The 21,807-nt window shown below is 39.1% G+C and overlaps 3 protein-coding genes across 3 annotated transcripts; 1 reads left to right on the forward strand and 2 right to left on the reverse strand.

The window, feature by feature from the left end:
- Nucleotides 1–123: 123 nt before the first annotated feature.
- Nucleotides 124–4,921, reverse strand: LOC114350927 (tektin-B1). Its single transcript, XM_028301896.1, has 7 exons — nt 4,490–4,921; nt 4,027–4,243; nt 3,443–3,657; nt 2,861–3,083; nt 2,232–2,369; nt 1,893–1,978; nt 124–316 (listed from the first exon to the last, which is right to left on the reverse strand). Exons 1-7 carry the CDS (start codon nt 4,696–4,698, stop codon nt 130–132), a joined length of 1,275 nt encoding a protein of 424 aa, XP_028157697.1. The 5' UTR covers nt 4,699–4,921; the 3' UTR covers nt 124–129.
- Nucleotides 4,922–5,238: 317 nt separating this feature from the next.
- Nucleotides 5,239–13,335, forward strand: LOC114350894 (ATP-dependent RNA helicase DBP2-A). Its single transcript, XM_028301851.1, has 10 exons — nt 5,239–5,409; nt 5,481–6,183; nt 7,064–7,211; nt 7,531–7,649; nt 7,906–8,142; nt 8,410–8,569; nt 10,640–10,779; nt 10,860–10,959; nt 11,586–11,687; nt 12,079–13,335. Coding segments are annotated over exons 1-10 (2,088 nt in total). The 5' UTR covers nt 5,239–5,407; the 3' UTR covers nt 12,456–13,335.
- A 630-nt stretch (nt 13,336–13,965) lies between these two features.
- ATPsynD (ATP synthase, subunit D) lies at nt 13,966–14,947 on the reverse strand. The gene is made up of 3 exons (XM_028301762.1): nt 14,748–14,947; nt 14,459–14,677; nt 13,966–14,261 (listed from the first exon to the last, which is right to left on the reverse strand). The coding sequence occupies exons 1-3, from the start codon at nt 14,864–14,866 to the stop codon at nt 14,078–14,080; spliced, it is 522 nt and encodes a 173-aa protein (XP_028157563.1). The 5' UTR covers nt 14,867–14,947; the 3' UTR covers nt 13,966–14,077.
- Nucleotides 14,948–21,807: the final 6,860 nt, after the last annotated feature.

Below are 21,807 nucleotides of genomic sequence, written 5' to 3' on the forward strand. Positions count from 1 at the left end.
GCAACTCAAAAGTAACTAGAAGTTGCAGTTTCGTTGCAATTGCGTTTCACCGTGTGTTCTGGGCCTTACTCGTTTCGATGTGACTCGTTGGGAAAAAGCGCTTGAACCCCCGAAACCTCAATTTCCCTTTCACTTGGGGAGCAATTCATCAGCCATATGGCAGTACCCCACACTCCTCTGTAACTCGGTCTCGTCGGGCGCGTGTATCGGTTTCCGAATCTCGATCAGGCGGCGGTCGGTCTCCAAAGCTTGGTTCTTATACTGCAGGTCCTTTGTCACCCGCTGGTGGTGGTTGTACATGCCGTGGTAGGTCGTCCTGGAAAATGACATGGAACAAAACAAATAAATTGATTTGAAACAGAAAGGTATTATTGTGATCTGGTATTTTACAGTAGGCCACAGTTTCAGCTACCCATTACACGTCATAGCATCTCGTTCTATCGCAAAGATTTACCATTGAATGAAAGCGAAAGAAAACACGGAAATGGGGAGTTAGAACTGTGGCTCACTGTACTTCTGCTTGCTTTGACGCCTGTTTTATTGCACATTATGTTGAATAAAATGATAAAATATACGTACAAAGCTTCTTCCAGTTTCTTCTCCAATTGATTGGTACTCATGTGAACCCTTTCGTATTCTTCTATCAGCCCGCGCATCGGTTTATCCTTAAAATACAACGTACAAAGTAAATCTGCAGTTATAAGGAAAGTGTGATTTTATACAATAATAACAAGAAAAAGAACAAAAATGTTTCATTTAGTATTAATATCATTTCAGATCTGTGCTGTGGGTAGGTATTTTGCCAGCGGAATTACTGGCAGTTAAAATCCGAGCGTGATTTGAATGCAAATGTTGCCAGAAGCAAAAAGTTCCAAAAAGTCTTCAATCAACTCACGCGCCATTTTCAAAAATTATTGTAGCTTTTCAATTTTCTTTTTCTTGTATTTTTTATATTTACCTGAACTCTTTCCAGAACAGGTCGTCTAGTGCGAGTTTCCAGTCTGGTTTCAACGAGTTTGGTGGGATTGATCTTATCTGCGACTGCGGCGCGGAGCGATGTTATTTCGCGGTCTACTTTATCCATGTTCGTTTCCAACTGAAATTAGTAGGTATTTATTTGTATAAAAACTAGCTTTCCGCCCGCGGCTTCGCCCGCGTGGAATTTTGTCTGTCACAGAAAAACAATATCGCGCGCGTATTTACTCATCGTTTAGACCTGGACTACGACAAACATTTAAAACCAAAATCAGCTTAATCGGCCCAGTCGTTCTCGAGTTATAATCAGACTAACGAACATCAATTCATTTTTATTTATATAGATAGATATTATATAGATAGTTAGCGGCCGCCCGCGACTTCGTACGACTGGATCCCGTTTTACCCCCTTCATCTTTCTTTAGCGGTTAACTCCCGTTCCCGTAGGAATTTTGCAATATCCTGTTGTAACTAAGCTTTAAGTTTACTAAGGTACCTGCATGCCAAATTTCAAGCGTCTATCTTACGCAGTTTAGATTTTTTCATACATATGTTTTTTCCCGCTAACTCCCGTTCCCGTGGGAATTTTACGATATCTGTTGGGTCTAATTCTCGTCACTACACTGCACAACTTAAAATAATTACGTTTTTTGTCGGTAAAAACGTCCTGGTGACGTCACTTAAGCATTTTTCTTATACTGCGTGCGGTCGTTGCGCGTGCGCACAAAGGAATGAGACCGCTCGGACACCGAGCCCACAGCGTGGTAGGGGTGGGGTTGCCCGCTCTTTTGTTTTTTACTACTACTACGCTGAATATTGTGTGCGGATTGGGTTGTCGTACAGGGGTACTACATGGTAAAATAAATCTCGGAGGCGAAAGCAGGATAATGTTGAATAAAATGATAAAATATACGTACAAAGCTTCTTCCAGTTTCTTCTCCAATTGATTGGTACTCATGTGAACCCTTTCGTATTCTTCTATCAGCCCGCGCATCGGTTTATCCTTAAAATATAACGTACAAAGTAAATCTGTAGATATAATGAAAGTGTGATTATTCTATGCAATAACAAGAAAAAGAACAAAAATATTTCATTTATTATAGTATATTATTTCAGATCTGTGAGGTAGGTAAAGCTTTGCAAGCGGAATTGCTGGCAGTTAAACTTCGCGCGTGATTTGAATGCAAATGTTGCCAGAATTTTTCAGAAAGTTATTTTTGGTCCAACTCTTTTTAACTCGTATTTTTTTTGTTTACCTGAACTCTTTCCAGCACAGGTCGTCTAGTGCGAGTTTCCAGTCTGGTCTCCACAAGTTTGGTTGGGTTGATCTTGTCTGCGACTGCAGCGCGGAGCGATGTTATTTCGCGATCTACTTTATCCATGTTCGTTTCCAACTGAAATTAGTAGGTATTTATTTGCCTAAAAACTAACCTTTACAACTCTTTCGGCATATTTAAGCTCTTTTACTTTGACCAATTATTATTTAGTGTATCTGTAAATTAAGTTCCCATTTCTCCTCACAGTTTTCCCTATTTCAGTCTATTTACCCTGATTATTTCTCTCCTAGTCCTCTTATCCAGTTTTCCCTTCAATGGCATTGTTTCAATCATGCCATAATACATTACCAACAAGAATCCTCACTCAGTGGACCGACGATCTAATGAAGGTCGTGGGAAGCACCTGGATACAGCGCAGAAATTCTTCCCCAAGAATTTCCACAAGGACCAGTTCTGTCCCGGTCCCGGACCCAGTCTTCTTTACCCAGCAGTTCTTTGATTAAACGAAACACCAGCATTTTGGCTTATTACCTACATCTATTCCTCCTCCGTTTTATGAATATTCCCCTGATGTTTTTACCGACTGAATCCCATCTTCCCCAAGTTACCTTATACTTCTGCCACTCCATCTCATTCCTCGCCCTCTGTATGTCATACACCCGCCTCCTCATGATCATCTCCACTTGCTGGCTCTGAGCATACATCTGGTTGCGAGCCTGTTCACGCGCTTTGAACATCGTCTCCCGTAAAGTCTTGGATTCCGACATGAGTTGTTCAGCTATCTTTATGGTGTTCTCGATGCAGTTGACGTAGCTCTCCTCTGAGATGGTGCTAGAAAAAATAAATGTTGATGAACGGCAACAGGTATTTAGTAGAAAACTCTGCGAATGTATGTAGCAAACTTTCTGCTATAATCAAGCATTATTTTTGGAACGAGGCATGCTGATCACCTTAAGAAAGGTTTGGAAGGTAAAATAATGACGACAGAAATTATGAAGTATCAGCGGATTTCCAGGACAACTTCTTTTGGTCAAGCTATTTTCGTACAAATTTTCACGGCCATTGTTGGCAGGCCCCTCTTTTCCACTGCGCACTATAGGCACGTGCACAGGGCCCCACAATAAAGGAGGGCCAGGGCCCCAAGTACGTTAAAGACGGCCCTGGTTTTTGGTACTAGCTACAAAACTTACTCTGGTGGTATCCTGGTCGGGTCCAGCTTGTACGATATATCCGCGCTGTCCCTGGTCAGGTCTCGGACGTGGTACTCCAGCATGAGAGCGTCGTCCTTATTCTGGACCTCGCGCTCGAGGCGGCAGTACACGTTCGTTAGTTCCTTGAGCTTCTCCCAGCCCATATGGCATGCGTCAGTCAGCACGCGCTTGCTGTTCTCTATGATGTGCAACTCCTGGAAAGGTTAGTGTAGGTACTTACCTGAGCTACAGCCTATGCTAAGAAGGAAATGGGCGCAAAAAAGACTCATCTAGACATTGTTGAATCCTAACGGAAGATAATATTTGAAACGGAGATCCATAGTAGTCTACAAAATAATAACAACGCACCAAACTTTTCCAGTGTTCTTAATATTACAAAGATGCCTTCTGTAGACAGCTTCATTTCTCAAGCAAGTAGGTACCTACTTGATCAAGAATAAAAGCGCTGTCAAGTTTTGAATTTGGGATTTGTTCCCAATACTTCCCATAATATGGGATCAATCAGCAGGACAGCTCAGAACAAAATATGGCAGAACTCTAAGTATTAAACGAGCAAATTTTACCCTATTAAGCTCTTCCCCAAGCTGGTCCCTGGTCAACTCAGGGGGCACTCTCTGGTCCCTATTTGAGAGGCACTGCGAGGACACCATCAGGGGCACTTGTAAGGACTCCAAATGCAGTTCTGTCGCATGTTTTTCTTCCTTGAGGGCTCTTATCTCATCTCTGACTGCTTCCCGTGTGAATCGCTGCTTCTCTCTCCAGGATTCAACTTCGAATATTCTGGAAAAATTATGATTAAGGTGGATTTGAAAATCCATCACGAAAACCATAATAAGTAAGTGGTCGGTAATTTTATTGGAGTACGTACAAAGAATAAAAGTATACTAGGTACTTTGAAATACATAGTGTACATTTTAACGCTACATAAAAACGGTTGGATAGCAGACCACAGAGAAGAACGACGATAGATTTCCACCACCATATCTAGATACGACTAGATCGTACTAACGAGTAAACGTTACTTACCTATCCCGTAATAGCTCATTGTTCACATAGTTATCCCATCTAGTAGTAACACACGTTTCATTCCGCAGCTGGTTAGCTCTCTGTCGTAATTCGTAAGATTCGAACCGACGCAACCTAGCCTCGTTTTGAAGCCTTTGAATATTCCTAGTCCAGTCTAGAACGCTCAAACGAGGGTGGGGCTTCTCGAAAACAGGGATGGAGCTGTCCATTGTGGAGGAAAAGTAAAGAAAGGAATACGGAAATTGACATAGATGCAGGATGTTTGATCGATAGGTACGCAATAACTTGCGAGTTACCTGCCTGACCTACTTTTATTATCATGTGCGTGCTTATACTCGTATTAGGGTAAAATAAAACCAACATTTACTTTGATATCGTAAGTTTAATCAAAAGATAAAACAGATAAACCAACAGAACTTAAGAGTGTAACATTGTGAGAGGTTCTTGAGGTAGAGAACCCTGGGCTGGGATCTCTTCTCTTCATCTTCGGCGAACCGAACTCTTCAGTTTTGGCGTTGGAAGTGGGTCAACTTTTTTTTTCTAAATTTGTGTGCTAGGCTTGGGATGTCACTTTTATTTAAGCCATTAGTTTCATCTATTTTATTGATTCTAATACTATATGTTTAAATAAATGGTTTAAATAATTATATTACCATTTTTTATATATATTATATACTTATTTTTAAAATTATCACATGATTTCTAAATATAAAGTACATCAATAAACAGGAAATGTTTTGTATGTCATCAAAGTGCTAAAATGGCGTCTGCTGGCTTCTTCTGATTGGAATTTTAGATTGATTTTCCAGCGACGCATTTTAGTTAGAAAACAATAATTGTTACTTAAGTATTTAGTAGGTTCAAAGTTATAAATAAATTATTTACTTAGTGTGAAGTGAATTTGTGAGCGTTAGAAACATGTAAGTATACTACGAGTGATAAGCGAATTTGTGCAATGGATTGTTTTGAGAGCGTCCTAATTTTTGTTCAGGTACGATGATAGGCGCGGCGGTGGTCGTGGTGGTGGACGGGGCGGAGGCCGTGGTGGTCGTGGAGGCGGCAGGGGCGGCGGCGGGTCCCGCGGCGGACGCTCCAGCGACCGTTCATTAGACAGAGGTCGAAGCGGCGGCGGCGGCCGAGGCCGAGGAGGCCGGGACGGTCGCGACGGCCGAGATAGCGGCCGAGGGTTCGGTGGAGGAGGCCGCGGCGGCCGCGACGACTTCCGCGGTGGCTTCAAAAACGACCAGCCCGGAAATAACTTGCGCAAAATCAGATGGGACTCGATCCAGCTCACGCCTTTCCAAAAGAACTTCTATGTCCCCCATCCGAACGTCGAAAGGCGGTCCCCGGCTGAGGTGGAAGCCTACCGCAGCCAACATCAGATCACGGTGCGAGGCCGCGACGTGCCCGCGCCGAGTATGTATTTCGAAGAGGGTGGTTTCCCCGATTATGCTATGAAAGAGATCTTGAAGCAGGGTTTCCCGAACCCCACTCCTATTCAAGCGCAAGGGTGGCCCATAGCTCTCTCTGGGCGTGATATGGTGGGAATTGCTCAAACTGGTTCAGGGAAAACCCTGGCTTATATTCTGCCAGCCATTGTTCATATAATCAATCAACCGAGGCTTTTGAGGGATGAAGGTCCCATTGTCCTTGTGTTAGCCCCGACTAGGGAGTTGGCACAGCAAATTCAGCAGGTAAGAAATTGGTTTCCAATTGTATGTTTTATGATTTTTTACTTCTTTATTAGGGAAGAATTAGGCCTGCCACTGATCAAATTTTACTTTCACAATGTAAATGTCCATTTTATTGTTACTAACAATCAGATTATATTATAAGAAGCGTTTGTTTTTCATTGTGCCGCAACAGACGTTGATCTCAATGAACGGGATCGCTGCAGAGATGATGGACAGCGATCCAAGCGACTTGGATATAGTAATTGATTCAATATTAATAATTATGTAGTAATTAGCTTCCTGAAGGGCAGGCTATGTTCGAAAACCTAAAAAAGACTTTTTGGCTTGTTTTCCAAATTATTTCTTCAATTTCTAAATTCAAAATTTATTTTCTCTGGCTAGGTAAGGTTTCTGAACGTAACCTTAGTACTTTTTTAGTTTTTGGCACTGTTTCTGTATCTACTTTTGTTTTTATTGTTTTTGTATTTTTAGTTATTTTATTCTACCTTTGTATTTTAGTGAGCATTTATTTTATGGTGCCATTTCACAAGTCATTCACTTCACGATCCACAAAAATAACATGTAATTTTTCGTAATGCTGATTTTTCAATTGCCAGAAAAATTACAATAGTATTTGATCGAATAATCTGATGATTGAAAAGTCTGCTTTTAGCTAACAGCTTTATGTGAAATTCAGTTTATACTACCTATTAATTAAACTATAAACATAAATTCATGAGTCATGCACATATCAATCTATGTAAATCTATAAGCTCGTAAGACGTTCATATAATACACAATCACAGTTCACACGGTTTGATTATTTTAGCTTCATTTAATCATTTTTGGGGATATAAAACTAAATATACAATGTCTCTGAATGTTATCTTCTATTTTACAGGTCGCCACAGATTTCGGTCAAAGCGTGCAAGTGCGTAACACTTGCATCTTCGGTGGAGCTCCTAAGGGACCGCAAGGCAGGTGTCTGGAGCGAGGCGTTGAAATTGTAATTGCTACTCCTGGAAGACTGATTGATTTCTTGGAAAAAGGTAATTAATTTCATACATTGATTTTTTATGGACTGACTTTTGACCTACTGATTGTCAGGAAGCACCTGAATGAGGGCAGCAATCGTTAGAACTAGTTGCCTTTACCTAGCAATAAAGAAAGTGCTAGTGAACAGATTAAAAATGTTTTTATGTCAGTTGGCCATATTTGTTTAAGTATCTACTGAATTCTAAAAAATTCGACTGTACAACAATACATAATTAACGAGTAGGTAGTTACAATACAATGATACTGAAAAGGTATCAGTAGACTGCTGATTGCTTTTTTCCTCTTTTCAATCAACATTTTTATCTTTTGCAGATACTACAAATCTAAAGAGGTGTACATACTTGGTTCTGGATGAAGCTGATAGGATGTTGGATATGGGTTTCGAGCCACAGATTCGTAAAATCATTGAACAAATTCGTCCAGACAGACAAGTAAGTCTATTGTTCATAATGCACTATTGATACAAGTTGTCCTTGTCTCACATGTTACAGTCTCAGTTGTTACATTCTTGACAGAGAGGTCATAATCGTCATGAGTTGTGATTTGTTGGGGATTTTGCTCGCCTTATAAGGATACCTCGCCTCGTCACCTCTCTTTTCCTGGTCAACTCAGTGCACTTGTATAGGGTACCATCCACAGTTTTGATCTGGTCTGTCCAGTAACAGTAAGTAAATTATTTCGTTCTAGGTTCTCATGTGGTCAGCCACCTGGCCAAAAGAGGTCCAGAACTTGGCTGAAGAGTTCCTCCATGACTACATCCAGATCAACATTGGATCTCTATCCTTGTCTGCCAACCACAATATCCTCCAGATAGTGGATGTCTGTGAGGAGTGGGAGAAAAATGAGAAGCTCATCACATTGTTAACAGAAATATCTTCAGAGGAAGAAACCAAAACAATCATATTTGCAGAGACTAAGAGAAAGGTCAGTATATTTTTTAATTTTCATCATCTAATAATTAGCTAAGTATGTTTATCTCTTATCTATTCGTCATTGTACAAGCTCTACTTTGAGCTAGATTTGCTTTGTCATGATAGTTGAAAGCAATTTATTACTGATCATTAACTTGGTGCCTAATCAAGCAATGGATAAATAATGAAAATGTTCAAAGTAACAAATCTCACAAAGCAGAAAATGCCCTAGCTAGAGAATAATCTAGCCTACAGTTCTCCAAATACTTACCTTCCTTAGGTGGACGAAATAACAAAATCCATAAACCGAGCGGGTTGGCGCGCTCTGGCCATCCACGGCGACAAAAATCAGCTGGACCGCGACTACGTATTGAATCAGTTCAGACAGACGTCTGCTGGAGGCATTCTGGTCGCTACTGATGTCGCTGCCAGGGGCTTAGGTAAGGTTGACCCATAAAAAGCATATTAGAGTACTAAATGAACCCGAATGCGAGACGTTAGGATGAACGAAAAGTACACCAGAGATTAAAATTATTCGGTCTTGGCTATATGAATCTCAACATTGTACAAAAGTTAAATCCAATTTAACACAAGGTACTAAACATAATGCGAAATATTGAGATGTTGAGATGAATGATGTAAAAATATGTGTTACTGTAAATTGCCCAGACGTTGACTATCTTATGTTTGTGCCACCTTTTAAAGAAAATGCTATAAATATTTATTACAAGATATAAATCAATGGTGGTGATACTACTCCCGCCTGTGTAGAATTGAACAATAATGAAGGCATCAAACAGAAGATTAATATCCAAACAGTGCCGAGGTTTTTTAATGTAAACGCAATCGCAAAGGTTTGTAAATCATCTCGCACTGTTCCACCGGGGTGTAAAGGTCTAAGAGATGTCAGGAGCGTAGAGGAGGTATTTGATGCCATTGCTGTCAATTTTTGAACAAGGTTGTGATTGATGCCAACCGTATTTAAAACAGTTCCAGTATTCACGAATTATTTTGATGTCAAATGGGTTTCAAAATGGTGACCCGTGAAAACAGGTTAGGAGCAATTTCTCGACAATATAAGTGTTGGTTGGCGACATAAATCGTTGGACCACAAGGCACTTATCCACAAAGCAAAAGGAATTGCACGCAGTTGGTGGATTTGACATGGCGATTGTGAATTGAGATAATTTATATGTGGATATTGGAACATAGGCCACCAAATAGTAATTAAAGAAAAAGCAATGGCTTGATATTACCATTTAGAACTATTCTCGGGCCGCGATTTGTATCTTACGATATTCTTATTCCAGTGTTTTTCTGTCACAAATGGCACAATTTGAAAGTTTAAAAATTATTGTATGTATTACAAAAGTTACTAATTTGTTGGAATTTCTAAAACTGCACTATCAACTTGTATCAACTTTGTAAGAACAGAACTCTGAATTTTATCATTTACATTGAAGAAATCATAGTCAATTTCAAATGTTTTAAATTGGAATAACAGTTTCGTAATAGTCGTAAGGTTCCACAATATCATAGCCCGATGATATGGATAAATTTCCATGACTGACTTGGCATTATTCTCGAATGTTGTTTTCATTTCAGAGGCGCATGCGTGCAGAGTTAACGGCTAGCCTAGCGGTGTGTTGCTGACCTCACGATAATCATTGTGATTGCGATAATGATGGTATCATTAATGACAGCATTACTTAAACTGTCAGCGCACACTGTTCGATTTAGCATGCTGCCTCTTTGTAAAGTAACAACAATTTTGATGGGTGTAGCGGTGAATGTGGTCTTACTGATTTTTATAAACCAAATATTTTCTGAAGAAAACTTACAAGTAAAATTTTGCGACAGGGAAAGTGAAATTAATAATTTTGAAGTTGATAACATTCTTGATTAACGTAATAATGTAGCGTAAGACCGTCACATGCACTAGAGCAATACATGCTTGGTTAAATGTCATGAGAGATTTACTGAAAACTAAAGGTTGCCCTGCCCTACGCCACCTGACAAGTTAGCGGGTTATATACGAGGCGTTAAGTCAGCACACCGATCCACTCTTGGCCTACAACACTCCGGAACCACTGACGGGCATAATACAGTTATTTCCAGCTGTCTCTTCATACCACGGCGTCGTTCGATAAGGTAAACATCTCTCTAAATAGTCATGGAAAGAATTCTTGAATTTGCATAATTATTTTGATTTAGTTAAAGCTTTCGACAATGTAAATCTCTTGATACTTAACTTTTATTTGAGTTACTCGCATTTATCTTGTCTGATCAGATGAAATAATAATGCTTCGAAAAAGTATGTGGTCGCTGGTTGTATCAAATCCGAAGGGGTTCCGCAAGGAGCCACTTTGGGACCTTTAAATTCAAGAATTTTTCCACTGAGTTGTTTTATTTATTTTTTGTCTGGATGTTGCTTTTGTTTTCAATATTTCATGGATGTACGAAATGCATTGTCTTGCTTCTTCTAACATGTTTTGTCGTTTTCCGCGCAGATGTGGAAGATGTGAAATTTGTGATAAACTATGACTATCCAAATAATTCTGAGGACTATGTGCACCGTATTGGGCGCACGGGTCGGTCTCAAAACACGGGCACTGCCTACACATTGTTTACTCCTAACAATTCTGCCAAGGTGGGTAACTGTCCAACAAAGCTATAAAGAATATATTTAGATCTTTCAAACTTGTGTGACACAATTTTCTTCTTTTTTAGGCCAGGGATTTGATGTCAGTGCTGCAAGAGGCAAACCAAGTGGTTAATCCTAAATTACTAGAATTAGCTCAATGCGGAATGGGATTCAAGGGAAAATACGGTGAGTAATATAAACACTACAATAGAAATAATTTTCGGTCTAGTAAATTCAATGATGCCATCATACCCTATTTTTGCGACATAAGGTATATAGTCTATTGTCCTCCTGGGTTCAATAAATCTTTATAATAAGTAATTGGTTCAGCGATTTCGTAATAAAAATCTTACCAGAAAGTGACTATCGCATTTATATTGTTAGTTTAAACTAAAAGCAGTTGGGATAAAGCAGTGTTTTTCAACCTTTTTCATAACACGACCCCCCTGTATGAAAAAAATATTTGGCGACCCCCCTAGTAGGAAAAAAAAATTTTTGCAGGGACCCCGACCGTCCGGTTTTTTTTTCATGCATTTTATAATGTTACAAAGATGTTGTAGGGACCGAATACTTTAATCCATACGACATTAACATTTATTATGCATTCGCATTTCGGATATAATTTACTGTTTTTTTACAGAGGTTGTTTTAACGACCTCTCGCGACCCCCTATAGAGGCTTTGCGACCCTCCAGGGGGTCGCGACCCACAGGTTGAAAAACACTGGGATAAAGGAACATGGGGTAAATTATACCCACATCATATTCGACTAAAATATCTTATATCGTTTAAATACCTTATTCATTTTTGAAGGTCGTGGGCGATTCCGCGACCGCGACGATGGAGACTCGCGCGGTGGACGCGGCCGCGGTGGTCCGAGGGGCCGTGGCGGCAGCAGATTTGGCGACAGGGGAGGTAAGAATTATGTATTTGTTGAAGCATTTGGCACGATTTTTTTCTATTGTAAAGGTAAAGTCCGGTCGCCGAGCACGTAGAATTTAGTCCAATGACCCCAAGCTACCCATCCTTATCGCTCGCGCGTAATTATTATATTGCTGTCGCGACTGTGCGACGGGCGGCCGCAGTGAGTGTGCGTGCGCGACAGCCAACAGGGTCATTGGACCAAATCCTACGTGTTCGGCGACCGGACTTAAGCGATCAATACGTCTTCTATGAGACTTCCTTATTGAAGTCATCGATCAATTTAATGGCTTATGCAGTATCGTTATGTAAGGTAAATTTTAAGACTCTTAAAATTTTGATTACGCAAATTATAACCAAAAATGAATCTACATTTTATTCACAGGTTCCCGCTGGGACAACAACTCAGACGGGTACAACAGCAACTCAGGCGGCTTCGGCGGCCGCGGCGACGGCTTCAGCCGATCCTCTTCCTTCAACAAAGACAGCTCGTTCTCCCGCGACGGCGGCTCCGGCTTCCGCGGCCGCGGCAGGGGCGGACCACGCGGACGCGGCGCCCCATCCTCCTTTACACCCTCAAACTACCAGAATCAAGGCTACAACCAGAACCAAGGCTTCAAACCCAACTACCCCCAGAACCAAGGCTTCAACAACCAGTTTCAGAACCAATCGCAGTCCGGGTACAACGCGCCCCCTCCAACTAGTTATTATAACATGTACGCCCAACCTCCCCCGCCGCCCGCGAAGTTTGGGGCCAAATAGAAGCGGGTTAAATAGCTAAATTACATATCGGTTAAGACAGAATTTGTCCTAAGTTAGATTTTAAAGAACGGTCTTAATTTCCATGTTTGTGATTGATTTGATAACATCGCGAACGAAGCTTTTAACACGTCTGAGCTTGCCTAACATAAAACTGAGCTTTGCGATTATCTACAGTTTTTTATGGGCACGCCAAATGCATAGGTCATTTTCAAATTTTATCTATAGTATAATAATTATTATAAAGTGTTTATATAGCATCATTCGTTGATAGAAAAAGGTTTTTATTATTATTTTATTTATGAACGTCACAGCCATGTTTCATATTTACATTTGCTGCATCTGTTCTGCATTAACTTTATCCCATCTGGATAATATCTTACAACTTTTTGCATTGCAAATTGAGCATTAATTACTTGGTTAGAGCTTTGTTTGTATTGTACAACTTTCTTTTGCAAGAGGAGGGATCGGAGAGTAACTCAGTTCCTAAATTCCTTAAGCTGTGACGTCAGAAATAGCAAAATTGTCCGAAAGAAAGCATAATTATGTTTATGAGGTGATTGATTTAATTATACATTGCACATTTATTGAGAGTGGTAAGGAACACCATGACAAATTGTCCAATCTATTTAAAATTAATAGTGTAGAGAATTTATTAATATAAATCAAAGTACTTGTAATAAAGATTTACTATGTACTAAAAATATATTAAAATGTAGTTAGAGGTGTACTATTAAATATAGTCACTTCACTGCTAGTACATATTGCTACTCATGGTAGTTTTTGGTCAGTATACTCCCAATAGAAGTGTTACATTCCTATACATACATTGTGGCAACAGTAACATGTGCAATTCATGTAATAAATATTGATAGAAGTATTATAATGTTGTGTATGATTTGATTTTCCCTCTCCCCTGTGTGTTAGATGATTTTATGTGGAGTGCATCACCGCAGCAAAATTTTTATAAATGTTGTGCTTTAGAGAGTCGAGAGTATAGCAGATAATTAGTCCATCGTGAGCAGAAATTTGGCCACTAATTATCTGCTATACTCTCGACTCTCTAAAGCACAACATTTATAAAAATTTTGCTGCGGTAATGCACTCTTTTATGTGCCTGATTAGATTAGTGTGTAGATCAAATTCCTATTGGAAAACATTAAAAGACCCTAAGACCTATTAGGTCAACTTCCATGGTCTTCGTATCTGAGACCCTTTCTAGTCACTCACAATTTTTGAATTTCATTTTTTTAATGGTCATCAGGTTAATTAATTTAGATTCTAAATTTTAGAATAAAACCCTACCTCATGTGCATCCCCAACCACAGACCCAACCCTCAGGTAAGTGGCTGTGGTTTCTAGAAAAGATCTTTAATGCATTGAGTGGATTTGGTTAGTTATAAACTCCCAACAAGATTTCATGGACATTGGATGGGAGTCATGGAAACTAGAGTAGACATTGAAAAACAAAAATATATTTTAACACTTTACTCCTACATAAATACATGATAAACTGAACTTATTACTGATTCTGACTCCTCGACAAGACACAATTCAACTATCATGCAAATAGCTGGATCACATTATATTTTAGTAATTGTCGAGCCAAGGCGCAAGTTGAAAGTTTAGTGGGACGACGCTGGCTGGTCAGGGTCAACGTAGCCAGGCTGCTCCTCGGGGTTGTGGGGCCAGAAGGTCGGCCTGTTGACGGGGTCCAGAGCTTGTTCGGGGAAGGCGTCGTTGTAGTCTTCCATTGTCATCTGGTCGTACGGGAGGAGAGCCTTGGTGGCAGCGATTTCCTTCTCATACCTACACAAAAAGAAATAATTTTATAATATTAACTGGATAATATCAATCATAATTCCAATGATGTTTGTCTTAGCTTAGAATTTGTCATTTTATTTACATTGTATTTTGCAGTAATCATGAACATTTAATCATAGCAGAACATGTTACAATGTCATTGGAAAAACATGGGATTAATCTTGAAATAAAAATAAACTTACGAGGCAATGCTAGCGTTGGATTCTTGGACGAAGGCCTGGATGGCTTTCTTGACTTCAGCCCACTGGGCTTCCACTAAGGCGGTCTGTGTGTCCGCTGGGTACGGGATCTTCAGAGCTTCGTATTGCTTCTGGAAAGTGTCTACCATACCAGCAACGGGAATGGTCTGTTTGTACATAGCCCAGTTGATCTTGGGCGGCTCCGGGGGGTTAGCCAATACCCTGCAAATATAATTCAGATAACCAGAAACGCACCAACAAAAATTATGTAACATGAACATGAAAAACTAACCTTCGCAGGTATCCATCGGATCTAACTTTGAATGTCGCCAAGTTTCCCCTCTGCTCAGCCGGGACTCTCTCGGCTAAAGCAGCCCAATTTACAGAGCTCTGTGAAATCCTTTTTGCCATTTTTTAAGATTTCCTTCGGAAATTAGCTTGACCAAGAACTGTCACTCTGAAATCCGTCGATGGCTAACCAAAGACAAGTTAGAGTAGAGTCCACAGATTATGCAGATCATTCGCAGTTTCAATTCACGCATTAATTATAACTTTTTTATGCGAAGATAATTATTTATTATCCGAATTCTTTTTTATTTAATCCGTTTCCGCGTTGCAACATGGAAATGGCAAAGCACAAGTCGTGTACCAAGCAAAAATAAAAAATAGTGAATAATATCTGCATAGCTTTTATTGGCGGCTCCTATACTAGGACAATAACTCGCTCTCTCGTTTCTTTGGTCTCTCGTGGACACCGTCGGGTTTTAGTGGGTAGGTCCCGCCTTTAGTGAGCAGGCGGGGAGAGTCCTACTTAACCCACTGGCCGTCCCCATTGACATAGGATTTCCCGACGTAAAAATAAAAAGTCTTGTCTATGCTTACTACACTATTCTCAAAATATTTGAAAAACTGCGCCCGCGCAAAATATCCCAGACTGATTTGACGCGATCGACATTTTGATTAGGTACTTAGTGTTATAGTGAGTGATTTGTGAATAATTTTACGATTACTGGAGTAGATATTTTAAGGTAAAGAAAAATAATTTAATTTTACAATGGCCCGGTTTGAATAACCACCCGAGGTCAATGGATTCGAACTTAAAACTTACGTTTGTCATTTCATTTTCATTAATTTTATACTTAGTGACGACTAATTAATTACCTAAATTATTATATACAGGGTGTCCCAAAAACAATGGATAACCCTGTAACCATCGATAGGCCTCGCCATGATCTCCCTAACGTTCATTTTTGACCCCAGTAAAAATATCACCGTTTTCAAGATTTTTAAGTTTATGTGCATTTTTAGAAAATTACCACCTGCGATTATTTTTTTTCATGCCATTTCTACAAATGAGGATACTTTTCAATCTAGTTTTTTTCCTTATCACAAAGGATAGTTGGGCTATCAAAAGAAAAGATCAAAGTTCAACAAACTAGTTTGAAAATATGAAAATTTTAAGAAATTGCAGAAGAGAAGGAAAAATTAATTCATTGTCTTGCACTTTTGATCAGCCATCGTGTAAAAAAAATGTAGGAAGACCATCGTGCCCATTACCTTAAAAACTTCCTTGGTTAATTGAGATTCTAAAAAGGTATCACAAGCCTATGTATCCTGTATTATTTTTATCTTATGGCTACTTGAATAGCAACTAGTATGAAAACTGCAAAAATGAGTTTTTCTCGTAATAGTTAAACTAGGACTGCATAGTCGCATTAAATACAAATGGATAATTTTTAGCGTAGGAATTTAAATAAAGCAACATTTTATCATCATCATCATCATCATTTCAGCCGTAGGACGTCCACTGCTGAACATAGGCCTGTACCCTAATGATTTTCATAATGACCGCTTGGTAGCGGCCTGCATACAGCACCTTCCTGCTTATCTCTATGAGGTCGTCGGTCCACTTTGTAGGTGGACGTCCTACGATGCGCTCTCCGGTACGTAGCCTCCACTTGAATCCTGCTGCCTCAGTTCTGCGAACTACTGTGCCTTGCCCTTTGCCACTTCAGCTTGCTGATCCGTCGGGCTATGTCAGCGACTTTAGTTCGTTTACAGGTCTCCTAATTTCTGATACGGTTTCGTAAAGAAACCCGAGCATAGCCCCTTCCATAGCACGCTGTGCAAAAAATCCACGTTTCCGAGCCGTGTATCATCACGGGCATCTGTCTATAGGCACATTTATAAGGTGTAAAACAAAAATTAAGTAATCACAAAAACGCAGAACGGACGGCCAATGGGGCAACAGGGTTCAAGTGGAGGCTACGTACCGGAAAGCGCATCGTAGGACGTCCACCTACAAAGTGGACCGACGACCTCATAAAGATAAGCAGGAAGGTGCTGTATACAGGCCGCTACCAAGCGGTCATTATGAAAATCATTAGGGTACAGGCCTATGTTCAGCAGTGGACGTCCTACGGCTGAAATGATGATGATGATGATGATAAAATGTTGCTTTATTTAAATTCCTACGCTAAAAATTATCCATTTGTATTTAATGCCACTATGCAGTCCTAGTTTAACTATTACGAGAAAAACTCATTTTTGCAGTTTTCATACTAGTTGCTATTCAAGTAGCCATAAGATAAAAATAATACAGAATACATAGGCTTGTGATACCTTTTTAGAATCTCAATTAACCAAGGAAGTTTTTAAGGTAATGGGCACGATGGTCTTCCTACATTTTTTTTACACGATGGCTGATCAAAAGTGCAAGACAATGAATTAATTTTTCCTTCTTCTCTGCAATTTCTTAAAATTTTCATACTTTTAAACTAGTTTGTTGAATTTTAATCTTTTCTTTTGATAGCCCAACTATCCCTTGTGATAAGGAAAAAAAACTAGATTGAAAAGTATCCTCATTTGTAGAAATGGCATGAGAAAAAGTAATCGCAGGTGGCAATTTTCTAAAAATGCACAAATACTTAAAAATCTTGAAAACGGTGATATTTTTACTGGGGTCAAAATTGGACGTTAGGGAGACCATGGCGAGGCCTATCGATGGTTATAGGGTTATCCATTGTTTTTGGGACACCCTGTATATGTCGGCCGTTTGGTGTAGTGGTTCAGAACGGGCTACTATGCCGAGAGGTCCCGGGTTCGATTCCCGGCCGGGCAGAAATTGAAATGATGAATTTTAATTTCTGTGACGGGTCTGGGTGTTACTATGTATAATATGTATGTATTTAAAAAAAAAGTATATAAGTATAGGTGTANAATCATCCGTAACATTCTGAAGTCCGCTGTATAAATAAATTTCGGTGGATTGGTTGTTAATTCCGGTGGCTCAAACACAATTTCGGTGGCTCTTGATAATTTCAAATTGACATATCTCGAGAAGTATTAATAATATTTTGATCTCTACCATATCATTGAATAATACAAGTTGTTTACTATTATTTCTGCCACAAAAAAGTTTTGGAAAGTGGAAATTAAAATTCGCCACCGGAATTAGGCAAAAAACGAGTTTGTTGATATTCACCCATTTCTGGGTCTCTTACCGCCCCCCTTTAAGCCTGCAGCGCCCACAAGGGGGCGTTATCGCCCACTTTGGGAAAGACTGCTGTAGATCCTGGCTACACAGGAGTTGCAGCGGTGGGAAGTAGAGGTGGGAATAGTCCCGTATGTCAAGGCTCAGCTCGCCAAGAACAAAGCTGGTTTTGCTTAGTATTCAAATTGAAAACCTAAATTAAATCTAAAGTAACATTAAATAAATTAATGTGTATTTTTAACAATGAAATCTTCCCACCTTTAATCAATACAGGGCATAAATAATGCATCGAACCTGTAACCCACTTAGCCAGTGATAAAACACGTGTAGAACTTGTACCGGGGCGGGAACCTAATCGATTGTGGCCGAATCGATCGCGTGATTCGATGAATCGATTAATCGTTAAAGCTGAGAATGTTTATGTTTGTTGAGTTACTTCTTTTTTTTGTGTAATGTTTTTATTTGATTTCTTGAATCACATTAATATTTTAAAGAGGAAAGGTTTTTATGTTTGTTACGAATAACATCAAAAACCACTGGTCTGATTTTAAAAATTATTTTACCATAGAATGCTACATTATTTTTGAGTAACATAGTCGTAGGTCGTCAAGCCGTAGGCAAAAGCTATAATTTAATGTAAGAGGCTAAAAAACAGTGAAGTTATTTCAGCATTATTTTAAGCCGACATCAAATATTAAACCGCCAGACCACGTTCGACTTTTTGCAAAAATCAAACCAATGTAACCTCTTTATGTATTTAGTCTTTGACATTCTCGCGATCGTCACGTCAAGCTAAATTGAATCTTATGTCGTCGGCATAAGGGACACTCCAGATGTAGGCATAATATCAGTGATCAGTATGCAGAGACAGTTCGGAGTGTCTGATTGGTTGAACGTCTATTGTAGGGTGTCTGAGTCGAAGATTCGATATTTTATTGTAAGGCTGGGGTTTAATATTAGCTGCCAAAGAAACTAGAAATATTAGGCTGAGTTGCACCACCTAACTTTAACAGTAATTTTAACGATAACCGGTGGTTTTGTATGGAGTTTGACAGATTTTTGTGCAACCCAGCCTCAGATCATAGAAGGGAACCAGCCTAAGTGATGAACTTGTTGAGATTGTCAGAAGTCGCGGATTCGATCCCCGCACAAGACAAATAGGTATTTTTTTTACATTTTAGGTGTGTTTTCTATGGATTTTTATTTGGACTTAATGCCAAACTTTTTATGCCAGTCAGCCTTTGCGTCATGTAGAGCGCTGTTAGTATGTTGCAGGTTAATAATTAAAGTTAATTATTTACTTTGTATTTACAAACTCCTACCTACCGGTAGCTAAAGTATATGCTTTGCTTAGTTCGGAACAAGATGGCTGTTTTCAAAAGGTATTTATTTATTTGATGTATGTACCTCATGATGACGTACTCGACTGACGATCGTAAATAGGGTCATTTTCCCTAAATCATACTAAAATTAGGACAATTTGATAGAACTAATGCCGACTGTGCCCAGACCTCCATGTTCTATTGATAGGCTTACAAGGGCAAATTTAAACAATTAGGGGTGGCACCGTGACGAATTATCAAATTCTGCTAGTTTTAATTGACTTACAAGACCCTCGTTAGAAGGTGAGCAGTGGAATGTCACTTACTACATTTAGTTATTAATTGAATTTTATGTCACAACTTCGTAGTAAAATAGACGTAAAGAACATTTGAAGACACTCAATCTTGTTAATAGTAACTTTTGAAAGCTTTTAAATCATGCTAATATTACAAGAGGAAAGATTTTTATTTTTGTATGTTTGTAAAGAATTAACTCAAAAACTACTACATCGATTTCATAAATTCTTTCACTGTTAGAATGCTACATTATCCCTCAATAACATAGGCTATACTTAACAGACCACAATTCACGCAAAGTCGCTGGAAAAAGCAAATTTCAAATTTAATAGTTACTTCTTTTTGCTTTAGCTTTTGTGGGTATCCTTTGGCTACTTCCGAAGATCCTTTACCTGGGTATGTTTAGTATTAATTACCTACTATGAGAATTGAAAACAACAAAATTTTCAAAATGACTGCACACATTGTCTGGCTGGAAGCGATTCGAATGAGGAAACTGCCACCGGAACGCGTGTTGGTTGATAATGTTACCTCATTTTTGAGCTCACATGAACGTTCTAATAAGCTGTCATATCTCAATATGCTTGCTATGCATGGTCTCCTTCCAGGCCACGTACTGCCCACAAGGGAACACACTTGTCTTGATCACTTCATGTTAAAAATAGATAGTAGCATATTTTCGGCATCTATTGTGGTATTTGATAGCACTGTAACAGACCATCGTATGATATTTTTAAAATTAAGCAGTACCATGAAACCTGAAATCCATAAAACAAAATATCAGACAATTGTTAACTACGTAAAGGCAATCACTTGCCTGAAAGAAAGTAACATAAATGATCTTATGACATATAATAATCCTGCTGAACTGACTGATACCCTAATAACTACATTACAACAATGTTTAATTAATAGCACTACTACAAAGCCTATAGTTTCCAAAGACCGCTTGATTAAACCTTGGATTACACCAGGTCTATTAAAATGTATCCGAAATAGAAATGACTTGCAGCAAAAATCACGATCTAACCCGTTTGACGAAATTTTAAAAATCACCTACAAAAGGTATCGAAATTTTTGTGTTAATTTAATTAGAAAGGTAAAGACTAAATATGAACGAGAAATTTTAGCAAAAAATAGTAAAAATTCAAAAACCCTTTGGAAGACAATAAATGATATAACCAGCCGTAACACAAATAAAACAAGTAATCTAGATTTATTGGATTCGAAAGAAACTCCACTAGTAGCAGTTAACCACGTGAATATGTTCTTCGCAAACATTGGCAAAACTCTAGCTCGTAAAATTACACCAGATCCCTCTTTGCAAAAACCCTATAATTTGAACCAGTTGCACAGCTCACCAGTTGCATCTTTTGTTTTTCTGGAAACGGATCCTGAAGAGATATACTTAACCCTAATGAGCCTTAAATCCGAGAGTGCCCCGGGTTCTGACAACATACCTACTAGATTTTTGAAATTAGCTAATGAAATAGTAGTACCTATAATTTCCCACTTGGTTAATTTATGTTTTGAAAGGGGGACTTTTCCAGCGGCATTAAAGAGAGCAGTTATTACGCCTGTCTATAAGAATGGGAACAAGAGCGACGTCTCGAATTATAGGCCAATCTCAGTTTTAACGGCAATATCTAAATTAGTAGAGAAATTAGTAAATAAAAGACTAGTAAATTATTTAAACAAAATTGATTTTCTATCAGAATCACAGTACGGCTTTCGGAGAAATCTTTCGACTGAAGATGCAGTCACGGCACTAACGTCTCATGTTGTAGAAAATGTTGATAAGGGACAGAAATGTATTGCAACATTTTTAGACTTGAAAAAGGCATTCGATACTGTCTCAGTTCCCATNGATTCCTATACTATCCTAAGAATTATTGATTACCTACATGGCCAACATACCTTTCAGCATCTTTGGGAAGCGAAAAAAAAAGATAAATCCGGTAGATTTCTTTTCGAATTTAAACACCCGAACGCCGCACAATATTTCTTTCTCTGTATGTCCATTTTTAAATAATACTTCGATCATAGAATTATAATCATACTACAACGCACGCCAGCGACCTGACGGGCGCGCGCGTGACACTCGACTGATATAATACCCGCCGGCGGGGCGCTTCGCTGTAGGTATCTAATTATCGGATGTACCGCGCGGAGTGAGCCAGGCCTGCTTTGGGGCTAGCTGGCGCTGTGTGAAATTGTCCAAAGATTTATTTATTAAAGAT

This window comes from Ostrinia furnacalis, unplaced genomic scaffold (genome assembly GCF_004193835.3).
Source record: "Ostrinia furnacalis isolate ACB-3 unplaced genomic scaffold, ASM419383v2 OfSCF0076, whole genome shotgun sequence".
In the NCBI taxonomy this organism is placed as follows: Eukaryota; Metazoa; Arthropoda; class Insecta; order Lepidoptera; family Crambidae; genus Ostrinia; species Ostrinia furnacalis.

Coding starts and splice junctions, on each gene's coding strand:
- LOC114350927 (XM_028301896.1), bottom strand. CDS start 4,698: ATGGACAGCTCCATCCCTGTTTTCGAGAAGCCCCACCCTCGTTTGAGC. Junction 4,244..4,489: donor AATGAGCTATTACGGGATAG/GTAAGTAACGTT, acceptor TAATTTTTCCAG/AATATTCGAAGTTGAATCCT. Junction 317..1,892: donor AAGAAACTGGAAGAAGCTTT/GTACGTATATTT, acceptor GTCATTTTCCAG/GACGACCTACCACGGCATGT.
- LOC114350894 (XM_028301851.1), top strand. Junction 7,650..7,905: donor AAATTCGTCCAGACAGACAA/GTAAGTCTATTG, acceptor ATTTCGTTCTAG/GTTCTCATGTGGTCAGCCAC. Junction 8,570..10,639: donor TGTCGCTGCCAGGGGCTTAG/GTAAGGTTGACC, acceptor TTTTCCGCGCAG/ATGTGGAAGATGTGAAATTT.
- ATPsynD (XM_028301762.1), bottom strand. CDS start 14,866: ATGGCAAAAAGGATTTCACAGAGCTCTGTAAATTGGGCTGCTTTAGCC. Junction 14,678..14,747: donor TCCGATGGATACCTGCGAAG/GTTAGTTTTTCA, acceptor TTATATTTGCAG/GGTATTGGCTAACCCCCCGG. Junction 14,262..14,458: donor TCCAACGCTAGCATTGCCTC/GTAAGTTTATTT, acceptor CTTTTTGTGTAG/GTATGAGAAGGAAATCGCTG.